Raw genomic sequence first — 22,712 nt, forward strand, 5'->3', positions numbered from 1 at the left:
GATGCGCCAGGGCGATGGGGAGGATCCGGAGGTCCTAGGCGGAGCAGATGGCGCCGGCAACCGACGCGGCGATGTGGATCCGGGAGGCCGCAGTGGAGCCGGAGTGACAGGACCAAGGCGGAGCCGGAGGGACGAGGGAGCCTGGCGGAGCTTGTGGGTGTGTGTGTGTGTGTGTGTGTGTGTGAGCAATATCACACGAGTAGCAGTGCGATATGGCTGTCTTTAAAAACCCTCTTTTGTGCAGAGCTACTTCCTTCCACCACTGATTCAAATCTCAAGTTGACAGTTATACTTGTTGACAGCTGAGCTCAATCCTCCATTACTAATTCTAAAACATCACTTTAGAACTACACTGTAAAAAAATTCCGTAAAATTTATGGTAAAAAAACGGCAGCTGTGGTTGCCGGAAATTTACCGTAAAAAATACGGTAGCAACATTTTAGGTTTTACGGTTATACCTTAAATTTACAGTTAAGTACCGTAATTTCATTAACTGATATAATGTTAATATACCAACCTATTGAAGTACTGAAATCTGTTTTGTAATACACTGATAACCACCAAATGCAGGTGGTGATGAGAAAGTCACATGATGAACCAAAGCCCATCAGTCTTTTACCATTAAATTCACGGTCATTTTTTACAGTGTAGTAACAAAGGAACATTGAGTTGCTTCATTGAAAGCTTAAAGTATTACTGTATTAAAAGCTCACTGTATTATCTAGAGTAGAGTATTATGAGAGATGGACTGAGCAAGTGTGATTACCTGCGTGTGATACAGCATTCATTCTTCAGCTCAATCTCATATTCACAATAAAACATTAGTTGTGGAGTCAAGGGAGACTCCAGCTACGGCGACGCTGGAGGATGGCAGTCCCGCGGGGCTCGCACCGCAATGATGGTGGGCTGAGGGCGAGCAGAGGAGCTGCCAGACGACAGCGGTGGAGGAGGCAGGAGTAGGTGGGAGGGTGGGCATTTGTGAGTCTCCAGGCATTCAGGGCTTAACTCTGGATCGGAAGCCCCCTCTGGTAAAAATACTATCTTGTTTACAACCCTGTTTCAGCCTCTTTCAATATAAAAGTCTTTACTGCTGACTCGCTCATAAAACAGTCTCTTGTTGCCATCTAATGTTGGAATAATGTAACTAAAATCACTGTCACAAACACATACACACTGTTTCCCAAAACTAAATACTATTATTAAATAATTACTACGGTTATATAAAATATTAGTTAGTATATAATAATAATTAATAAACATCAACAGCCATCATAAAAGTCAAAAGTACAAAAGGCAGCGCTAGACGATAGCGGTGGAGCGGGTGGGAGGGCGGTCATTTTCGAGGAGCGGCCACAGGAGGGTGCTTTCTAGGAGCGGGCACTGGAGGGCGCTCTGGAAGGCGCTTTCTAGGAGCGGGCACTGGAGAATCGGAAGCCCCCTCAGGGCTGGACGAGGGAATCAAGGATGAAGGAGGGCTGGACGGGACCAGCAGAGACGACGGAGAGAGGAGAGGGGGCAGTTCGATCTCCATATCAGACTCCCAGTCTATGAGATCCCCCTCCTCGTTTTGGCCCTTTTGCCGTGCCATACTCAGCTCACCCTCAGCCACGGTGCCATGCTCACACCGTCCGTGGCTTTCTCCCTCGTGGCAGGCGTTGTTGCCGGCTCACACACCTTGACTGACGTCACGGCCTCTGGCTCCGCGGCGATCCTCAGCTCTGTCGCTCTCTCTGGCGATGGCTCGTCGGTCGCGGCGGGCTCTGGCTCTCTGTCAGCAGTGGGCTCAGGCATGCGCTCCACACATCTGGGAGATGGTGGGCTAGGCTCTGGATCGGGAGTGGCACTGGCGATTAATTCCTGGGAACCGGCGGGGAACGGAGATCCATTTCTCGCCAGTGTCCACTCCACAAAGGCAGCGAATTCAGCTAGAGGGCCATCTTCGGACGACGGCACTCTGCGCGCGGTGTTGAGGCTGGCGTCATAGAGCGCGCAGAGCGCGTCGTCCGGATAGGTGGTGAGATGGGCCACAGCCAGAAACAGTCTGGTATGACCCTCAAGCGAATTTTCCCCCTGCTCCAGCAGGAGGAGGATGAATTCGGGGCAAAGGAAGGGATACATAGGGCACACAACGGAGACAAAAAACAGAGTAAAAAGAGAAACAAAATGGAGTGTACAAACGGAAGTAACTGTTTGGGTCGGGTCTTCTGTCACAATTCACTCGGAGAGCAAGGAACGAGAAAACGAGGAGTTCTTGAATAACACAGTCTTTAATAATCCACAGGAAAACTGAGAACAAGGAGGACATTCAGCCCAGACTAGGGCTTTTAAAGGCAGGATAATTGGGGAGGAACGAGACACACCTGGAATCAAATTAACACAATCAACATGAGGAAGAAACTGGGTCACAGGGGCAAACACACACACAGACTAGTCCATAATCCTGACACACACACACACGCTACTTTATTATTGTCATTATACTATTGCACATTATTTCTAAAGCAAAACATCCAACCAACTGCCATTTTTTACACAAAACAGCACAAGCACACTGTTAAAGCAAACTTAAATTTTGAATCAATAGGAGTATTATGTGTTTATTAATGTTTGTCTGTCAGTATATCTCTTTTCCTGTTGTTCTGACAGTATTTCTAAACAGTATCAGTCTCTGCAGGCAGGTAATGAATCGAGGAGGTGTATGGTCATCATCAATGTCATTCCCACACAACATCAGAGAGAACAGAAATAGCTCTTTTTGTCCCTGCAGTCTATCACACAAGGGTACGGCTCTCAGCCCTGAGGCATATCTTTGATGCATGTGACCTATGTCACACGCACATAACCAGTGTTAAAAAGTGGTTAGCTTTATATTTTGAAACGTTACGACAAGTCTGAAGAGAATCACATTGTGTCAATGATCCATTCGTATTTCATTATCTTACAAATGATGACCTAATGAGAGTCAGAACTGAGGCACATCCTGGTTTGTTTTTGTTTCCATAGATTACCTCTGTGGTCCAGAGCAGAACATACACAAGATCGACTTCACCAGGTTCAAAATCCGAGACATGGAGACAGGCACAGTTCTTTTTGAGATCACCAAACCCCCTACAACAGGTAGGCAAGGAGCCAGCAGACCTCTCAAATTCACTTCCTCACTCCACCTACACAGACTGCACATTTAAATGCAAGGCTCGTTTAGATTTTTTTTCCCATAAAGCCCTGATTTCCATTTAGATGCAGTGCACTGCACAAGAGCCCTTCAAAGGCTCGTTCGGTAATGCCAACCCCTTTCTGATTCACAGAGAGTGGGGAGGGCAGAACGGACTTTGACCAGAACGCCGGGCGCTTTGTGCGTTACCAGTTCACCCCCGCTTTCCTCCAACTACGCCAGGTTGGCGCCACGTAAGTGCAATCAGTGGCAGGATTACACTTGATCTTAATTGCAACCTAAAATTAGCCTGAAATCACACTTCACAATCTGTTTGACTTAATCTTTAAAGGGGTCATATTATGATGTATCAAGTTTTTCTTGATATTTTGAGATAAATGGGTTAATTATACTTTAAAAAACATACTGATTCACAACTTCCTTCCAAGTTAAAAAAGACCATGTTACAGCACTGTATCACATGAGCCATGTTGTCAAAGGCAGTAATGAGAAGAAAGTAGGATACCATTAGTCCTACACACAAGAATAACCAAAGATAACTAATGATAAGAGGAAAATGTAATTAAAAATTGGTTTAGTAAGGTAATTGTGAGATATAGGTTAAAATAAGAAAGTGAAGTGGCTTTATATACTATATTTTATATTATTTATAGCTGTTTTGTGAACTTGTCACAATGTAATACGAGAGGCTATAAAAGTGACTGTTATTAAAGGATGGGGAAGAAAATATATTGTATAAGCTGTATTACATTTCACATGTGACAAAAATGTTTACATAGAAGTCTTACAGGTGTGGTAGCAATAAACATTCTGTACATTGCCATTCAAAAGTTTTATTCAGCTTTATAATTATTTATACTTTTATTCGGCAAGGATGCATTAAATTAATCAAAACGGACAGACAATGCATTTATAATGTTATTAAATGTCTATTTCAAATAATGCTGTTTTTGAAATTTCTATTCATCAAAGAACCCTGAAATAAAGTATCACAATTTCCATTAAAATATTAAGCAGCACAACTGTTTTCAACATTGATAATAATAAGAAAAATCTGTATTATCAGAATGATTTCTGAATTCAGCTTTGCCATCATAGGAATAAATTACACTTTTAACCGTATTAAGCCAAAAACAAAATTCAGTTGTAATACTATTTCAAAATGTTACTGCTTTTACTGTATTTCTGATTAAATAAATTCAGACTTGCTGAGCATTAGAGACTTCTTTCTAAAACATCAAATCAACCCTATAACATGGAAGGAGCTATTTTCATTGCTACAAATCCATGTCCCCTTAAATGTGTCCTTTCCCACCTCCACAGGGTGGAGTTCACTGTAGGCGATGTTCCCATCAACAACTTCCGAATGATCGAGAGGCACTATTTCCGTGGGCAGCTGCTGAAGAGCTTTGACTTTGAGTTTGGTTTCTGCATCCCGAGCAGTAAGAACACCTGTGAACACATCTATGAGTTCCCACCACTCTCTGAAGAAATAAGTACGTTCTAAATGTTTTTATCAACTGTTTGCTGTTAATTAGTTTGTGATCTTTTGGCTGGACCTAATATGTGACACTGTGTTTCTTGTATCCCTCCATAGTGCGTGAAATGATCCTTCACCCTTATGAGACGCAATCTGACAGCTTTTACTTTGTGGACAACAAACTTGTGATGCACAATAAGGCAGATTATTCTTACAACGGTGGATCGTAGGAAGTCATTCTCACCTTTTGCATTGAGTTGCAATGGACCGGCAGAGGAAAGTGGCATCTAGGCATCTAATCTTATATGTGATGATGCATTTGGCTAAAACAAACAAAAAACACCCCAATCTCAGGATTTGTGTGTGTGTGTGTGTGTGTGTGTGTGTGTGTGTGAGTGAGAGAAAGAATGTTGCTCAGAATGGGCCAGTACTACTTTTTTCCTTAGAATCATGTAAAGTATGTGATAACTCTGTCTCTTCGAGGATATGAGTGTGCCTGTGCACATGTGCATTCATTGCATGCTCTGTTTTTTTGTGTTTTTCAAAGCCCAAAGCCAAATAATTCTAAACAACCCTGATTTTTGACTAAATGTTCATACAGCGATGTCGCTCAAGGCTTCTAAAGCATAAAAAGAGCATCATGTTGAGTGGGTTGGAGATACAGTGACCAATGCAGTGTGTAAAGGAAGGGATACTGTCAGGAACTGTGTATTTTGCGCTGACATTGCACCCACTTCCTGTTGGCCTCTACAGAAGGGCCTGGTTTTGCTTTATTTTTCTCACTTTCATTTTTGAATGCTCATAATTTGGTCGATGATGTAAATCTATGTTATTTATATTAATATGCTCTTATTTATATTGATATACATTGTCACACATATTTTTAATAGCATCTTTTGTCAAATAATAGTGATAGATATCTTTGTCAATTGTTTCATGTGATTTAACAAAAAAAGAGAAAAATAAAAATTCCAAAGTTCTTTAAATCATCATAAGTTTGATTTAATTCATTTCTTTTACACATAAAACTCCTCCATAGTGGTTTCATTCAGATAAAACAATATTTAAACTGTACACTATCATCCAAAGGTTTGGGACAGGTAAGAATATTTCATAATAAATCTCTTATGCTCTCCAAGGCTGCATTTATTTGTTCACAATTATAGTAAAAACAGTAATATTGTGAAATATTATTACAATTTTAAAAAACTGTTTTCTATTTGAATACATTTTAAAACGTAATTTTGCTGATGTAGTGCTCAAGAAACATTTATTATTATTAACACTGACAAAAGTGTGTGCTTTTTAATATTTTGTGGGCGTTTTTTTTTTTTTTGATAAATTGATAAAGATAAATTGAAAAAAAGCATTTATTTAAAATACATTTTTTGAAACAATGTAAATGTCTTTTGATCACTTGAATGTGTCCTTGCTGAATAAAAATATTGATTTCTTTAAAAAAAAAAAAAATCTGACTAACTGCAAACTTTATAGTTCTGTAGATAGTCAAAAGAATAATATATGATACAACCAAGGGCAAAAATAATAATTTACAGTAATAAACATTGCTATATGCTACATGTTCAAATCAATTACAATACAGCAAAATGCATTGATCTGTCGTATACAGTGTATTATTATAACACGAATGCCTTATATGTTGTGATCGTATATGAATCTGACTTAAGATTCAGTTATGGTAGTGCAGTAGATCAGATGAGCCCACCTCAGGTACTGTATTATAATTTTGACAAACAAAAATAACTTTAACCTATGCTTGAATAGATCTAGTAAAATCCTGCAATACGGGAGATCTGTTTTAACTTGTTATAGTGCTTTCAATGTGTGTTGCTATGGAAAGACAGTATAAAAAGAGGCAACCACATCCCCCATTGGATGCCATGGCAAATGCAAACAACAATCAATACTAACTATATGATAAGTCTAGAACACCTTATTAAAATATTACCAACTCAAACACTTTTACACTTTAAAAAAACACTTGCACAAAAGCAACTAAATATTAATATATTGTTGAATTTCAGCAAACAATATAAGACAATTTAGGCCACATTCAAGTGATTTTGAGCATTAAATGCTTACAGAAATTTTTGGAATTTCCAAAAATACCAATGGAAGGATTTTAGAGCCCACTAGGGGGACTCCACAAACGTATAACTTATACTCAAAACGACTTAAGATAAAAACATGCATTAAAATATAGATATAAGAAATAAGATATTTCTTATTTTAATTCAACGTCTCAACAACTCTTTTTTTCCCATGTCCTACTGGAAAACCTGGATATATGAGGTAGCCTAATTATAAAGGTAAGATCTAAACCTAGAAAAGTTATGTGAATTAATGAAATCTTATAACTTCATGGGCATTCATTATGTAATTTATTTTTCTAGTTATGCCAAGCTCTAGAATATTTTATCAGGTAGAAATTGTGAGTGGCATCTTTGAATATTCTTCTAGTTAATGGGGGTCTTGGAGTCAAAAAGGTTGGTACACTGTAAAAAAAAAAAAAAGGATTTTCCCAAAATGTAAATAAAATAAAGATTACTGGAATATGTTAGTTTTTCTACTAAATTGTTACCTGCTTTGTAGCTAACTAATTGTGAAATGTCCTAGCAATTTCGGAGTAAAAATTAATTCTGCAACAATTTTTTCAGTGTAGAAAAACTGGTTTAGTGGTATTGGACAGCATACTGCGTTCAAGCAATAAAAGCATTAAAACTAATGTCATTTTTATAACTCAAGCACACCATTTAGCACAGAAATCATACTTTTTAGACATTCAAAAATATAAACTTTTTTCTATTTTGGACAGCAAAGATGATGCAGGGTTTTTTTTTTTTCTCATAGCAGAGGAATAGGGGTTGTGTAGAGCCCGCTGAGATAAAGCTCAGAAACGTTGCCTTGCACCCCACCATCAGTCTCTGCTAAACCCCCACAGACCCCCACGCTATCCCGTGTTTGATTGGGACTGTCCATGACTACCAGTGAATCCGGAGCGAGGCTGTCATTCCTTAGCTCCTCCCAAAGATTCCCTTTAAACAAAGACAGAGAACAAGTCATGAACAACAAAGCAGCTCAACCGCTGCAAACATGGCTAATGTTTCAAACTCAATCTTACCATGTAGTTGTAGATCTGTGAGGCTGGGATTTAATGCATCGACATCATTACTGGTTTCTCCATCCAGCAGAAGCTCCTGCATGCTTGCTGTAGCACTGTGACCAGCCTGCAGGGCGGTGCTGTAGCTCGGTGGGGTGTGTGCTGGTAAGGGGGAATCCAAGCAGCCTGTCCTGGGACTGGAGGGGTGCCCGGCACTGGGCTGATGGGTGACAGGAGGGTAGTATGAGAAAGATAAAGGGCCTGGGGATAAGTAGGGGGGAGGTGGGATGACAGTTTGAGAAGGTAAAGGGTTGTAGAGAGACTGCTGATGCGGGATGCTAGTGTCATGGACAGGTTGGTGTCCGTAAGCAGGATGCATGGCAACTCTTAAAGGTTGAGAATGTGTATGGCTGCTTGGTAGACTGAAGTGAGCTCCAAGAGACTTCAGTTTTTCAGGTCTCTCCCCAAGAAGGCGTTCCAGCTCTTCTAAAACAATGAGCATAAATACATATTTTTAATATACATTATATAAATATATATTTTACAATATAAACGAGCAATATTGTGTAATATCTAAAACGTCTGGGGTCAGTAAGATTTTTTTATTGACATTAATATTTTTATTCAGCAAGGATGTATTAAATTGATCAAAAGTGACAGTTATAGGGGTGCTCCGATCAGGATTTTTGAGGCCGATCACCGATCGCCGATCACAGAAAGCAGTATCTGCCGATACCGATCACCGATCACCGATACCGATCTTTTTAAAGCCTTCTTTTTATCATTTATACCTATTTATATGATACTCCAATCAGGATTTTTAGACATTTATTCAGGGCCTGGATTTCATTTTTGAAAATAGGGGGAATTCCCCTCTTAGGTGACTCTTGTGAGAGAGGAAGCAGCACTGACTGTGCTTTCACACAGGAGTCCGCTACTGATCCATGGCTGTTTACTACAAACACAACATTTATCCATTATTTTGATTTCAAATCCAAACGTTGTCACTGAAAATGCTTTTTCAGCATTGCAATTCTTTTTTCACACAGTACAGTAATACAATCTTTCACAGACATGTTTAAACACAATAAATATAAGCAACACATTATGCAATGCTTTTTACTTTTGCATTTACTTAGATTTATATATTAAGTTGCTCAAGCAAGTGGCAAAACATTTAAACTACTTTTCTTACATTATCACAAACTTACCATTGACAGAAATAGTCAGCTCTACTGCCTTTTCTTTTGCATTGAAATCTTTATTACAAGCAATCCTGCGGTTCATAAAGAACTTTGTTTTCCTACCTCCACCAGTGCCATCTATTTTTCCTTGTTTATCTTAAAGTGCTCTTTACCTTTAAACCTAGCCAAACGACCATATGTGTTGACTGTGAAACACAGTAGACTTTAATAATATGCATTTATGGTGTAATTACTACATTTTCGTGTCAATCCATGTTCATGTTTACTGCAAACAATGCGCTGTTACTTTAATTCTTTGCTGAAACGATCTCTCCTGGAACGCACTGACGGACCGCAACCGTGTGCAGTGAACGCTTTAATTCGTTAACATGAGCGCGGAAAAAATATGCACCACGTATGCACTGCAAACGGAGTAATGTGAACCTGGCGTTATGTGTGTGCGCTGCGAGTGAGTGCGCTGAATGGTTAAACACTGGTAAGAAATTTAAAAGTAATGCAATTTATAAACTTTAGTGACAATTCTTGTGTAAACTGTGCAGCGTGAGTACCTCACCTTCAGTATTATAATTATTTTACCCGCACCGGACAGAGACTGAGATGGAGACGGTGCCGCTGCATGTTTATTATAACACAAATGCCTTATATGTTGTGATCGTATATGCATCTGACTTAAGATTCAGTTATGGTAGTGCAGTAGATCAGATAAGCCCTAGAAAAAACCTTCTAAAACCTAGGCTACTGATCGAAATACTATTCTGCATGGAGAAGTTTCCATCCTCCGTAGCTAATTAAGAATATCCCGTATGGACAATTTCAGAGATTGAGACGGATATGTGACTCAGATGAGGATTTTGAGGTGCAATCTACTATTTTGCAACAGCGTTTTCAACAAAGAAGATATAGTTCATAAATATTAAAAGAAGCTCATGGTAAAGTCCAGTTGCTCAAGAGGGATGAATTGTTGAACAAAAAAACATAAACTAAATGTAGGTCTTAACAACACGTTACATTTTGTCGCAAAATATTGTAAAGAAGCGACACAAATCAAACGGATTAGCCTATTCCAAAGGAATTGGAATATTTTACAAGTTGATGAGACTCCAAGAACATTTTTTTTGTTTTTACTTTTAAACGTGCTCCAACAATAAAGGACAAATTGGTGAGGAGTTTTCTTCCAGCTTCAAGACGGGAAACATGGCTAAGACGACCTAAAGGGAATTTTAGCTGTGGGAACTGTAATTATTGCATCAATATGGTCCGGACTAATACCTTTGAGGACAAAAGAAACAAGAAGAAATTTGAGATCACAGATTTTATTAATTTACAGATTGGAATGTCCATGTAAGTGTTTTTATGTGGGACTCACTAAGAGGAGGTTACGTGATAGATTGGCTAAACATAGATATGCAATACGGACTGGTAACATGAACTATCCGATGGTGAAACACTTTATACAGGCCAAGCATGGTAATGATAGTACTTTGAAGGCCATTGGAATCGAACAGGTGACATTAAATATCAGAGGTGGAGATAGACTTAGACGGTTAAAGCAACGGGACACTTATTGGATACATAAATTGAATGCTCTCTCATGTCTTAATGAATGTATTGATTTTTCTCAATTTTTGTAATTTTTAGTTTTGCTTTGAGGTGCTTTTAATTTGTATTTGTTCAATTGTGTGATATATTTATTTTTATATAGGTTTGAAAAAATATGTATACTTATAATTTTTTTTTTTTTTTTTTTTTTTTTTAATGTAATGTTTTTTGGGATTGTCTGTGATATTGGCTATTTCATTTCATTATTTTTGGGTCGTTTGTGAAAGTTTTTGGATTGTTGGAGAAATTCATGAACTCCCAAGAGACATCTAGTGGTTAGGTCCGGAAGCTGTCAGGTGTATCTATATTTAGCCACTTTTTGCTCTCTATTGTCTAACACCCTGATGAAGGCCTGCTTGGGCTGATACGCGTTGGTGTCTTTTAATATGTAGCCCTGTCTTAGAATAAAGCCTTTTTACTTTGCTTACTATGTGGATCTCTTTGTATTTTGCAACAGGAAATACCAAATATACTTTGTCTTTCTTTGTCTATTCTGAACATAGATTTTTATTATTATAAAATTGTTGTAATTGTAGAATTATTATTTATATTTGTAAACATTTTAGCATTAAAATAACATGAAAGCATTTTTTTATAAAAGGATAGGAGCATTCGTATACAATGCATTTACAATAATCATATTGCATAGGTGAATTTGGGTAATCTGGGACATTTCTTGCACATTTAATGTTCAGACCAACAAATATGACCTTGAATATTACAGTATTTGCCTAATGGCATCTGATCCCTTTGTGTACCTGGTCGGGCCATGCTCCTCCGGACAGCCAGGGGATCTTTACGTCTCCACTTGTGAAGTTCCTCCTGCATCTTTTCTACCTTCGCTGGGTTCAGGGCCCACAGGCAGCCCTTTCGAGAAGAGTTCCCATTCTTGTTCTCCACTTTCTCAAAGCATTTGTTCAAAGAGAGGTTGTGTCGGACAGAATTCTTCCAGCCATCAGGTGCTGTCTGAGGAATAACAAATAAAATAGTGGTTCATTATGGCATTGTAAAGTGGTTGCTAAGTTGGTTTTTAGAATATTCTAAGGTGTTCACAGAAAGAACTGAATCTAAAATAGAGATTGCACCATTCATTTCTCTAACCAAGCATCTTTCTTACAACCCTTCCCTCAGTGAAGTCAACACTGGATAGGTATGGATCTGCATGTTTACCTAATGATGATGAGCCAAAATAATGTCACACTGTAAATCCCTTTACCAGCACAGTGTCAAGAGGAGGGTGAACCAAATCATCAGGTATATAAAGATCATGCCATAACAGGCATATTCCACAAAGCCCGAGGAAATTACTCCTGGTAAATAACTCTGTTTGCATTCTGTATTTGTTACATTAATCATGCACAGGCTTCTCCAGGGTATCACTGTAGATCAGAGTATATTAGATGTAGAAATTATTCTGAGATGCGGTAGTGCAGTTTACCTTAAAGTAGGGGAAATGCTCTGTCATGAATCTGTAGATCTCACTTACTGGTAGACTGCCTGTTTTGCTATTCCTCAGAGCCAGGAAGATGAGAATACTGGAAAGAAATATTCAACAATGAAACATTGCAATCAAACTGTGATGCATTGGTTTATTTTGATTTGTTTGGTTGTGTTGTGAGTTAAATTTTTATGCATTTGGCAAGCAATTTTATCCAAAGTGACAGCACATTCACATGAATAATGATAGGAATTACATCTTTTCATTACAGACTGCTGATTACATAGTTTAGCTGTCAGCAGTTTAGTTTTTAAAAAATAATAATATAATAATTTTAAATAGAATGGCAGTTAGGTTGTACTGTAAATGTTTCGTTCCTGAATGAAACGGTTAAATTAATTCAGTGACTTACTCATAACACTGTCACTTGTCACCACCTACTGTCTATGTAACCTGCAGAAAGAATCACTGAAAAATCTCCATTACTAATGCACAGACTGACAGTCTGACTAAACTAACTGTTGTATAATATGTTGGGCCCTGAGACTAGTTAGAGCTAACAGGTTTCAGATGACAATGAACAGACGTTTTAGAGAATGAGCTGCTTTGAAAAGATGCCTTAGTTTACCAGGATAGAACAGTTGAAGTGCACATACGTACCTGTAAGAGTAGACAGGTTTAGGGTAGAGTGTCTGGACAGAATTGTCTTGAGATGTTTGTGTTGAGAGGCTTTGGTTATAGTAGTGAGAAATAGTGTCTATTCCTCTTGAAGAGTAAAACTAGTGACAGTCATACACACAAAAAAATTAAAATCCATAATAAATGCTTATTTGTGTGGTTATTAGTAGTTTTTTTTTATTGATTTTAATTTTTAAGCTTCCATTACGTACTACATCCATAATCAACAAGCATGAGTCTTTGTTATTTGTCTGTCTAAAGATGTAGCAGAACTTCCTGCCAATGTTTTGACTGTGAACATGCATCCAAAACCATTTGATCATTTCTACTTTCTTACACATGCCAAGACTAACCTACAGTAGTCATACTGACTTCCTTATAATTTATTATATAGCCATACATTACAGTTCAAACGTGCAAGACGCGTTTTTAAGTTGTTTTAATCAAGAATGATGCATTAAATTGATCAAAAGTGACACTAAAGACTTGTATAATGTTACCAAGAATTTTATTTCAAATAAATGCTGTTCTTTTAAACTTTCTATTCATCAAAAAATCATGAAAAACATATCATGGTTTCCACAAAGATATTATGGAGCGGCTTTCAATATTGTTAATGATAAGAAATGTTTCTTGAGCATCAAATAAACATGATTTCTAAAGGATCATGTGACACTAAGGACTGGAATGATGGCTGCTGAAAATTCAGCTTTGCATCACAAGAATAAATTACATTTAAAAATATTTCTCAATATAAAACCCATAATAATATTTCAGCAAAATCAATCTTACAGTTTTTAACTGTATTTTTGATTTGGTGAGATAAGAGACTTCTTATAAACATTAAAAAATTCTACGAACCCAAAACCTTTGAATGTTAGTTTATATAATCAGTATATCATGCATTCGTTCACTCTGTCAATATCAGGTGTACCTGATGTTGTAGAGGACTCATGGGACTGTATGTCTGATGGGTTACTGCCGTGAAGCCGGGAGGTTCTTCAGAGCTCGTCTGAGGCTCACTGTAGGGGTGTTGAGTTCCCTGCCCCAAGAACAGACCACGATCTACTTAATGCTGACATATCATGTTAATGCATCTTTAGAAAGTGTAATAAGGACATCTGCGTGCACATCTGCCTGGCAGGTTTTCTTGTTTCCATGTCTTTTGCCCCAGGCAAGAATTTCAAAGAGCTTTCATGCCATATAGGTTATCTTGACTTTAGTTATATGCTGTATGATTTTCCTTTCTTTTTAATTATTTTTCTACACTGTGCAAATTCCTCTAAACGTATAGGAAAACTCATATTTTTTTCACCTGAACAAGAAATCTTACATTTTTTATTAAATAGTCCCTCAGTCTCACCATGACACCGGTGGTCTCCACATCAGTGCTTAATGGAGTCCAAGAGGATTGCTCCTCCATTCCATCACTTGTGGTGAGTTTCCCAACCAATCCAGCTCTTCTGAGACAACTGAAGGTCTGAACCTCACTGATGGCCCCTTCACTGCATTGACGCCTGTATGGGTGGTAGTGATTGTTCTCCCTTAGGCCAGATTCTTGTCCAACAGGGCTTCCGTCTACACTGTGTCTACGAAAGCACTCTGCACTCTTCTGCCTGTAGGGAATGCTTTCTCTTTGGGAGTACGGTGCAAACTCTTCTCCAACATTGCTCTGGTGACACTATAGATTAAACAACGAAATCATGTAAAAACATATAATATCTATCAAACCTGCATCAATAAGAAATTTGATACAACCTAAAATTGTATAGTATCAATATATGTGAAACATATTCCGGGTAAAGCCGCGCCGCAGTTTAATTTCTAATGAATGCACTCTTTAACATGAAGCAGTTTTCCAAGAGGAAATGCAGTAGCACGTAAAGATCTTTGATCTGCTTAAGAGTCCATAAAAGCATTTAATGTGACACTGCCTTCCCTGGGGGCCATAATTAATTAATATAAAAAAAAATCAAAAGGATTTGACGAAAAGGCAGGATGAAATACTTCTATTTCTGCCCCGGGGTCTTGTGTCCTTGAATAGTGCCTTGTGCAGGGGTTCATGTCCTCATCATACCGTAATAATTATGACACAGTGTCATAATCAGAGCAGCTGGTGAGCAGCAGTTTTTAAAAAGCGGTAACTACAGAACAGTCTGGACTGATGTTGTAGAACCAACAACTTGTCAGAGAGTTTCATCTGGATTCACATACAGAAGATAGATTACCTTATATGTCATTTTTCAAAAACACTGTCTGTCTATCTATCTATCTATCCATCCATCCATCCATCCATCTATCACGATGTAAGTAGAAAGATAAAACATCTTATTTATTCATTCATGGTCTGTCTATATACCTACCTGTTTATTGACTGGTTGACAGTTCTGTAAAAAGAATATGAAAAAAGAAGTCTATAAAACGACGTAATTCAAAACAAAGTAATACAAAATTGATTAAAAAATGAAAACTAAAATTAAATGATTAATACCTGTGATTCTGGCATCTGAATGCAGGGCAACCCTAGATGGTCAAAGGATTGAGGGTCACCTGGAGAAGGAATCGGGGAGCTTCTGCTGCTGCTGCTTACAGATGGGAAAGGCAGGCTCTGGTACTCAGAGGACAGCGTCCCTACAACCTGCTTCTTCAAAACACCACAGGTATAGATTGATAAGGTGACCGTGATTTCACCAAGTACAACATGTTCCTGGATCAACATCCTTGTTGATCCTGGAACAACATTCCAATTAACCAATCAGAATTGAGGGATAACTTTTCAGGAAATATCTATTTTAGGCTTACAATCAGGATTAGGTGCTTCTACACCCTTGTTAATCAGCTATCATTTCACACTGATTTTAGGAATAAATTATGGGTAGGGTTAGGTTTAGGGCTAGGGATTGGGTTTAATCTATATTTTTGGACAGTAATGCTGATCCAGGATCAACAAAAGATGTTGATCCAGGAACATGTCTTACTTTGCAAAATCACGGCGACCAGATTGATAAATAGCCCAAATAGAGATACTGTAATTTACAAATGTGGTCCCAAAAAAAAAAACACAGCAATGTAGGCTACCCTCAAACATTTTCACACCCAAGTGTCAGGGTCTGTGGTGTTACACAGAGGAATGCTGTCATGCTTGTTGGCTTGACCCTTGCTAAATTGGGGGCACACATGGTCCTGTTTTCAAGCACATTTCACAACATAGGAATATATATCCAGTTATACATTAATGCAAATGCAACCAGTTAATGCAAAATCACCTCACTGTGAATATATGCACATTATTTATTACAGTAACAATCAACCTTAAGTCATTTTTTCCTAAAGGCATTTTCCATGTTTCCAAACAATCTGTCTCCCTAGCTATTTGGCCTTTGGGCAAACCTACAGTTTTACATGCCATAACTGTGTAACTGCTTGTAATGAAAATCCCTTTCCAACTGTCTGCTATGCATTTTCTATAACAGTGCTGGTCTATGTTCTCTTTTGCAGTGAAAGAGGCCCGATTTGCTGTATTTCACTGCCCTGGCTGCTATCTGATCATAAACAGGTAAAACATAAGGCCACATAAGTATCTGGTATTCCGGGAAATTCAGGCCACTCTCACTTACTGTCAGCAGACTGTGCTGTTTGAGCCAAAAACTCATTAAAATTACCAACAAACCATGAAAGAGAAGCAGAAGTGTGTTAGTGACATGAAATGGAGATGGGGGAGTTTTGCTCCCTCTGAAACATTGAGTGTAATTCAGTATTGGAGAGGAGGTTGAGTTGGCCTTTATGGTCCATCACTGTGACTTTTAAACTGATCATTTGACCTGTTATGGTTGAGATACAAGTTATTTCTTGAGAGAAAACAGCCGAGTATGCAAAAAGGTCATGGGGTGCTTGTGTGTGTTTAAAAGAGAATTGGGCAAGCAAATGAGGCAGGATAATTTTATATAGCAGGATTTTATGCTATATAAAAATGTAAAGTATATGTTTTTGAAGTATTTTACTGTAAGTAATCAAATAACTGAAATGTATACATTAAGTTATTAAATTAAGTTATTATAAAACGGATAGTTCTGGTCCTTGATTCTGATTGGCTGAGCCACATTCAAAGCTGTTGTAAATTACTCTACAAATATACACCTTTTTTTACGTTTGTGTGTTGCTCGGCAACCATTTTGTTGCAACCACAACTGATTTTGAGGAACTACATTGATTGGGGGAAGAATAATGTTTTTATTAATATCATTACACTTTATTTGCTCTGTTTTATTTTGTGAAACCTTACTATGTATATGGAATAACCGTTTTATAAAAGCAATAAGCCCCGTGAAGCCGTGGTTTACAGTGAATTTATAACAGCTAAGGGGGTTTTAGGCACTCCGCTTCGCGCTTCTTCACGGCTTCTTGGGGCTTATTGCTTTAATTTACACAGCTCTCTGCTTCTGATTGGACATTTACTGCAATCACCGTCTTGGCTCAAACAGATAATTGATATCATTGTCATATTGTTGCGATGCTTGTTTTATCGCTAGACTGATGGTTTTGTATGTGGACTATTTTCTTTCTTGGCAGAATCCTAAAATAATATACAGGTAAAAAAAATAAAAAAATAGCTAAAAATTAGCTGTGCAATAAAATTTACTTTGTGTAGCTACATATTTTCCTTCCCTTTACCTTATATATAATAAATTACAAATATATTACAAAAATATACAGTATATTCTGAACAAAGGATAAAAAGAAATAACATTTTGTAATGCATAAATGTACATTCTTAATATAGTGTGTAAATGACATAAATCTGGGTAAAACAGCAATAATGTGGTTTCTAAAAGCTACAACTGATAGTTTTAGATGGTTTATCATATTTAGTCTTATGTAGGTGTGTTCAGCCAATAGGAAGTCACTGCATGATTAGATTCAAGTTCAGTTAATCACTGCTTTGAGGTCAATTTAATCAAGTCGAACTTAAAATGAAACCAAATAAGATTTCGCTCATGTTAATATGTCCACTGGTATTAAGTTACAATTTTTCTTGATTTATCAAAGAAGGATAAATTCAATTATTCCTGCATGGAACCTGAACTCATAAAGAGCTTTACTATACTTTTGGCCCGACCAAGTACTACTCAAAACATGCTGCAAACTTAATAAAAGTGCGTTCTTATTTAATATCAATTGATCGGGTTGTGCTTGAATGAATTTTTAATTGACATTTATTTGATTTGGCACACTGAGAAGTGTTTTTTATAGAATTATATTTGCAGAAAATTGAACAATTTCATTTTTCCATCAGCATCAAGCAAAGGTCAGAATGCTGAATGAGGTCAGTAAGCCATGCTATATAATCATCTAATACAAGTGTGTGTGTGTGTGTGTGTGTGTGTGTGTGTGTGTGGGTGGGTGAAGATCATCTGGAGTGAGTAAGAATAAAAGTGCTGAAACAGTTATATTCTAAAAGTACTTCATTTCAACACTCCTTCCTCTCTCGATATGATCACATTTATCTCACTTTGATCTGGTCTGTTGCATGTCCATACAGCCCCACCCCTGCACTAAAACCGCTCTCATCACATTTGAGTGGCATTTCAAATGGACTGTGCATCTTCCTTTACACCGTCATCCATCAAGTAATTGGTAGGATTTCTTCCTGTATGTCTACAACAGCACTTTCACTGCACTTCACTGGAAATACATCTGTTTAAAAAAAAAAAACTTTAGCTGTAGTACTTCCTACTTCCCCAAATGTACTCAAATTGCAGAATCTTCACTTAAGGGACAGTTCATCCAAAGATGAATAATCTGTCATCATTTACCTCATGTCACTCCAATCCTGTATATTTTTTTTTCCTGAGAAATTCAGCGGAATGTTGATGCTGCTGTTTTATATACAATGAAAGTAAATGGTGACCAGCAGCTGCTAAATGCTAGTGTTTATTGATAAAATTCAATTAAGAGATGTTCTTAGTAATGTGCTCATCTTACAGCTCAGGGAGCAAATAGAAACAACCAAACCCTGCACCTGGCAGAAATTTCAGTATAAGCCTTCCAGCATAAACTTCAAATATATTAAAATCTACAATACTTGTAGTTTAATAGTTTGACAGCATTTCATAATAAATTATTATTAATATTATTAATAATATTATTTGAATTATATTTATACTAAATAGAAATATAAGCATTAAACATGAACAAAAATATAACAATAAATACAACATTATCATTAATCATACTATCAATATTTGTCATTATTATCTATTTGTAGATATAGTTTTCATGTTTATTCAATGATTTAATGACTTCAAATAAATTAGACAGATATGAAACCATCATTATTTTGTAGGGTTGTCAAACGATTAATCGCGATTAATCACATCCAAAATAAAAGTTTGTGTTTACATAATATGTGTCTGTACTGTGTATATTTATTATGTATATACAAATACACACATGCATGTATATATGTAACACACAATATATACAGTGGGTACGGAAAGTATTCAGACCCCCTTCAATTTTTCACTCTTTGTTATATTGCAGCCATTTGCTAAAATCATTTAAGTTAATTTTTTTTCCTCATTAATGTACACACAGCACCCCATATTGACAGAAAAACACAGAATTGTTGACATTTTTGCAGATTTATTAAAAAAGAAAAACTGAAATATCACATGGTCCTAAGTATTCAGACCCTTTGCTGTGACACTCATATATTTAACTCAGGTGCTGTCCATTTCTTCTGATCATCCTTGAGATGGTTCTACACCTTCATTTGAGTCCAGCTGTGTTTGATTATACTGATTGGACTTGATTAGGAAAGCCACACACCTGTCATATATACATAAATATACACAGTACACACACATATATTATGTAAACTCAAACTTTTATTTTGGATGTGATTAATCGCGATTAATTGTTTGATGGCCCTATTATTTTGATGGCATCAGTAATAAGAAATGCTTAGGTTTATAGATCACAGCTGCCATATCTGTGATCATATATTTGTAACATTACTCATTAAATAATGAATTGCATTCATCTAATAGCTCATACCTTGTAAAAATAAATCTCAGCTCTGAGCTTCCAACTGGGAATTTGTAAAAGGCTCAGTCCATTTGGCCCCTATCCAACCTGTGGGAGCCACACACCCACAGGGGACAGACCTGCTGCAACAGGTTTTCCCATACACATACACATGTGCACACACGTGTGCGCACAGCTACACACACTTGGGTCACTGACAGCTGGGAGCCTCTTTTAGAGCTAATGAGAACATATTTTAAATGTTATATCAATAAGATATATTGTATTATAAGACTGGCAAGAGCGGCTTCCAAATCTTCTATACTTATTTTGCTAGATCTGTCTGCTGCTTTTGATACGGTGAACCACCAGATTCTCCTGTCAACCCTATTGGAAAATGGCATCTCAGGAACCGCACGCCAGTGGTCTGCTAAATGACTAAATGTAAATGTAAATGTAAATATCAGACACATCCATAATCATATCCCGGAGAAAATGGGCACTCTGCCGAACTTCAGCACCCAGAGGGAGACGACCATACCGATAGAATCTGACTGCACCTGCCTTACCTTTCCCTCTCTCTCCTGTATCCCTCTCTTCTGTTTCCTAGATGAACTTCAGCGGAGATTTCATCCAGGTGGAGACAAGCCTAACAAGAACCCTGAGGGACATTTCTTGGTGCCTTATTTATTGGTGCCAAACGGGATACAGTGTTACAATAGTATCTGTGTAAGTGAAAAGTAAATCCCACAGATGTTTACACGTGCGCACGCCTTTCCTTTGGACTTCTTAGCTTAGATCTAGCTCTTCTAGAATGTTATTTTGCTGTCAATGAAGCCTTACCACAATGTTGATCCTAGTATGTACTGAATGGAGAAAAATTATGACTGTAGTGCATACTAAGAGCAAAAATGTTCACTTACCGCTGTATGTGGTGCTTCCAGGCCCAGGCTGTAAATCTAAGACAGTCCGAGTCCACACAGATACCTGCAAACCAGCTGCAGATCTCCTCAAAATTCACTTTCTGAGTTGCCACTCTGCTTTTATAGTGACTGACTGCTGACAAGAAAAACAACTGAGAGAGATATCTATAGAGAGAGCGAGAGAGAAAGAGCAAGAGGGAGGGAGGGAAAAATGAATGTCAGTACAGGTGAATTCTTCCCCTACCCTCCTTGTGAACCTGGGAGGCAGAACCACGGCCTTCCTGAGCTGCTGTATTAAAATAATATTCTAATGTGAATGGGAGATGGTTGGGGTGGTGATAGTGAAAGGGAATCGCTCACTAAAGGGCTTATGTTACGCTGCTGCTCGGGGTTTGTTCATGTAAGGCAATCAAAACTAGAGGGAATATGACAGAATGTAGAAACTGTCATTATGTGTGTTTTTCCTCATGTGGCTTAACTTTACATTTTTTAATTAAGTGTGTTACTTTAATTCATTTTAATAAGAATTTGTTAATTTATTTTTGATATGTGATTTGTTTTAGATTGTTAGACAGATTTGTTTTAAGAATATGTTATGGTTTATACACTGTAATTTTTTTGAAGCTGTAAATCAAACCTATTATTGGTATATAGGTTTTACAAAAAAATACTATTTCAGTCTTTCTACTTCAAAATGGCATGCTTAATTCAATGGCACTTACCGTTTTTTTTTTATTATTATAATTATTATTTGAGAAATGTTTTTTTAGGTGTAAGTGGGTGTTTTTTTATATCAATAAAATTAACAAAATATATTTTGGCTGAATCTGGCACATTTATATTAAATAATATTATATTATAAATTGTCCCTGTTTAAGAAAAATAAATAATAAATAAATGTATAAATACATTCATGTGTGTTGTGTTATGTTATGTTATGTTATGTTATGTTATGTTATGTTATGTTATGTTATGTTATGTTATGTTATGTTATATTGTGTTATGTTATGTTATGTTATGTTATGTTATGTTATGTTATGTTATGTTATGTTATGTTATGTTATGTTATGTTATGTTATGTTATGTTATGTTATGTTATGTTATGTTATGTTATGTTATGTTATGTTATGTTATGTTATGTTATGTTATGTTATGTTATATTGTGTTATATATATATTGTTATATACTGGTTATCTCTCATTTTTCCCGCAGACAGCAGCGTGTGACCGACCAGGCCCACAGGAGCACTGCATGGACCCTCTGCACTGGGCAGACGGAAGAGAGCACTCATGGCACCGGAGCACCTACCTGGACCTTTCTGCTTTGCAATGATGTGAATTGAATAGAATTTTATTGAACTGAATAAATGGAAAACCAAAATAAATTTGTCTTTTTACTTCATATCATGCAGAAATGCTGAATGCCTTTAACATGTTGCAATAAATCCATGGCATGTTTCAGCAGTACTTATTCAATACAATACATTGCTATATTTCAAGTTATCCCTCTTTGATTAGTCTTGATTCTGTGTGCTCTGCAAAGAAATCCTTGAAATAACATGCCTTAAGCCCTGTGCTGTGTAACTGATCATGGTGAAGAGTTTGGCACCAGGATATGGCACGACAAAGCACACTTGACAAAGACATTTCTGCTAGTCTTTTCCTGCTCCCTGGTTTGGCATCTCAACTCATGCAGAGTCAACACACAAAAAGAATACCCTTTCATCCAGTAGTGTGCAGAAAATCAAAGTATTTATAGAGGGCAAGAAAATGTTAATCTTTAATGACTGTAGAACAGTAAATCTGAACGATTACATTCTTGACTACGGGTTCTCTGATGCTCTGTTTCTCAGAAAAACTAACAGATGATCGGAAATATCAAGCATGCATAAACATTGTCTTTCATGATTGAAATATTTTACAGTTTTGTTGAGGATGACAGCAAGATGATTGAGTTCAAAAATTGAACTCTAACAAAAAGTCTTTGCAGCACCTGGATTTATGAAGTTGGGTGTTCACATTTGGCTTAACTTGATGGCCATAAAAATTTGTATGTATTATGAGCATACAC

General features: G+C 37.1%; 2 protein-coding genes across 2 annotated transcripts in view; one reads left to right on the top strand and one right to left on the bottom strand.

Annotated features, from left to right (window-relative positions):
• LOC107669755 (protein unc-119 homolog A-like) overlaps nt 1-5,485 on the top strand; it is an 11,275-nt gene extending 5,790 nt beyond the window's left edge. Inside the window, exons 2-5 of the mRNA XM_016462135.1 lie at nt 3,004-3,117; nt 3,306-3,405; nt 4,496-4,668; nt 4,770-5,485. Of these exons, the coding sequence (XP_016317621.1) occupies nt 3,004-3,117; nt 3,306-3,405; nt 4,496-4,668; nt 4,770-4,882 (500 nt within the window). The 3' untranslated portion in view covers nt 4,883-5,485. The remainder of the gene's footprint in view (nt 1-3,003; nt 3,118-3,305; nt 3,406-4,495; nt 4,669-4,769) is intronic.
• A 1,869-nt stretch (nt 5,486-7,354) lies between these two features.
• On the bottom strand, nt 7,355-15,833 carry LOC107669715 (forkhead box protein N1-like). Its single transcript, XM_016462084.1, has 9 exons — nt 15,816-15,833; nt 15,185-15,331; nt 14,057-14,374; nt 13,628-13,735; nt 12,676-12,794; nt 12,016-12,112; nt 11,336-11,543; nt 7,795-8,259; nt 7,355-7,708 (listed from the first exon to the last, which is right to left on the bottom strand). The coding sequence occupies exons 1-9, from the start codon at nt 15,831-15,833 to the stop codon at nt 7,518-7,520; spliced, it is 1,671 nt and encodes a 556-aa protein (XP_016317570.1). The 3' UTR covers nt 7,355-7,517.
• Between the last annotated feature and the right edge of the window lie 6,879 nt (nt 15,834-22,712).

Source organism: Sinocyclocheilus anshuiensis, unplaced genomic scaffold (assembly GCF_001515605.1).
Source record: "Sinocyclocheilus anshuiensis isolate Anshui unplaced genomic scaffold, SAMN03320099.WGS_v1.1 scaffold684, whole genome shotgun sequence".
In the NCBI taxonomy this organism is placed as follows: domain Eukaryota; kingdom Metazoa; phylum Chordata; class Actinopteri; order Cypriniformes; family Cyprinidae; genus Sinocyclocheilus; species Sinocyclocheilus anshuiensis.